General features: G+C 37.0%; 1 protein-coding gene across 1 annotated transcript; it reads left to right on the top strand.

Annotated features, from left to right (window-relative positions):
• Window positions 1–511: 511 nt before the first annotated feature.
• Window positions 512–1,452, top strand: LOC132171485 (germin-like protein subfamily 1 member 13). Its single transcript, XM_059582807.1, has 2 exons — window positions 512–680; window positions 787–1,452. The coding sequence occupies exons 1-2, from the start codon at window positions 554–556 to the stop codon at window positions 1,332–1,334; spliced, it is 675 nt and encodes a 224-aa protein (XP_059438790.1). The 5' UTR covers window positions 512–553; the 3' UTR covers window positions 1,335–1,452.
• Window positions 1,453–1,679: the final 227 nt, after the last annotated feature.

Genomic DNA, 1,679 nt, shown 5'->3' with positions numbered 1-1,679 from the left:
ACATGTCCGCACAAGAGGGGAGAGGGAGATTCGAACAAGTAACCTACACTTCATTAGGCATGGTCCCAGCTGATTGAACTACCTCTTGGGGACAGCCTTATGATTGATTATTATTGAATTTTGATCAAATTGTAACTAAGCCACCTCATTTTTAGAGTGACATAAAAGTAACTTATAGAATTACACCATCTGGACTCCTACGCATCATCCACGGTTTTAGAGTGGATTTTGATTCGGTGCTTCAATTTGGTTTTTAATTGACCAAATTAATCACCTCTTACAAATATGTTACGGCATTGAAGGAATCAATTAAGAACAAAGAAGAAGCAACCAAAACGTGGTTAAAAAGTCTGCATTAGTTGTTGAAGAAACTTGGTACAATTTTTATATTCAATCCATAACCACTCAAGACTTGGTGTAGCAGGCCCAATCTTGACCCTTTCCGTATATATCGAGTATCTATAAATACACATGTTTCCCATTCAATATTTCTAAGTACCTATCCCCAAAGCAATATCATAGAAGAGAAGTAAAGCACAGAGTGTACTTGGATATGATGAAAGGAGTCCATTTCCTTGCAATTGTTGCTCTCTTGTCACTTGCATCCTCCTTTGTCTCTGCCTTCGATCCCAGCCCTCTTCAGGACATTTGTGTTGCAATTGATGACCCCAAGTCTGCAGGTATATATATATATATGTTCATTACTTTCTGCTTAGAAGCATTACTATATATCTTTCTTGGTTTCTTAGTCTTTTATGCTATCTTGCAATCTATTGCTTCCTGCAGTGTTTGTGAATGGGAAATTCTGCAAGGATTTGAAGGATTCCAATGCCAATGATTTCTTTTTCGAAGGGCTCCAAAATCCTGGAAATACAGATAATAAAGTTGGGTCGAATGTCACTACCGTAAATGTGGACCAAATAAAAGGCCTCAACACTCTAGGCATATCCTTAGTTCGTATTGACTATGCACCATATGGCCAAAACCCCCCCCACATTCACCCTCGTGGCACTGAGATTCTAGTAGTCGTTGAAGGTTCTCTCTTAGTTGGTTTTGTCACATCCAACATGGAGAACCGCCTTTTCACCAAAGTTCTAAACAAGGGAGATGTCTTTGTGTTCCCAATTGGTCTCATTCACTTCCAGTTTAACGTGGGACACTCCAATGCTCTAGCTTTTGCTGCTTTGAGTAGTCAGAATGCAGGTGTCATCACGATTGCGGACGCTGTTTTTGGATCTGATCCTCCCATCAATTCTGATGTTCTCGCCAAGGCCTTCCAACTTGACAAGAATATTGTTGAAGAGCTTCAGAAAAAGTTCGAATACAAAAATTAGAAGAACTTGTGAAACGGTTATCAACCCTTCATAACAATATTAAAATAAAAGGTTCTTATGTAACGCTCTCTAAGTGTAGTTGGAGTATAAAATAATGTTGACGTTATTCAGTTATTCAGTTATTGAGCATCTCTCTCTCTCTCTCTATATATATATATCGCAAATAAACACATGATATATATGGAGCTTATTTCTAATTTTTTAAATATTAACCAATCCGCCATCTTTGAGCTCATGCCCATTGGTTAAAATTTTTGTTATCAATATTTCATTCTCTCTTCTCAAAATAAAAATATTAGCAAATAATCAAACATAAAACATTTTTCGAAACACTAAAATATTTTC

This window comes from Corylus avellana, chromosome ca2 (genome assembly GCF_901000735.1).
Source record: "Corylus avellana chromosome ca2, CavTom2PMs-1.0".
NCBI lineage: Eukaryota > Viridiplantae > Streptophyta > Magnoliopsida > Fagales > Betulaceae > Corylus > Corylus avellana.
The sequence above is the reverse complement of the archived record's forward strand: the minus strand, read 5'-3'. Positions and strand labels throughout refer to the sequence as shown.

What these genes read in the sequence shown, in the direction of transcription:
- LOC132171485 (XM_059582807.1), top strand. Translation starts at nt 554, where the DNA reads ATGATGAAAGGAGTCCATTTCCTTGCAATTGTTGCTCTCTTGTCACTT. An exon ending in TGATGACCCCAAGTCTGCAG is followed by an intron (nt 681 to 786) that starts GTATATATATAT and finishes TGCTTCCTGCAG; the next exon opens with TGTTTGTGAATGGGAAATTC.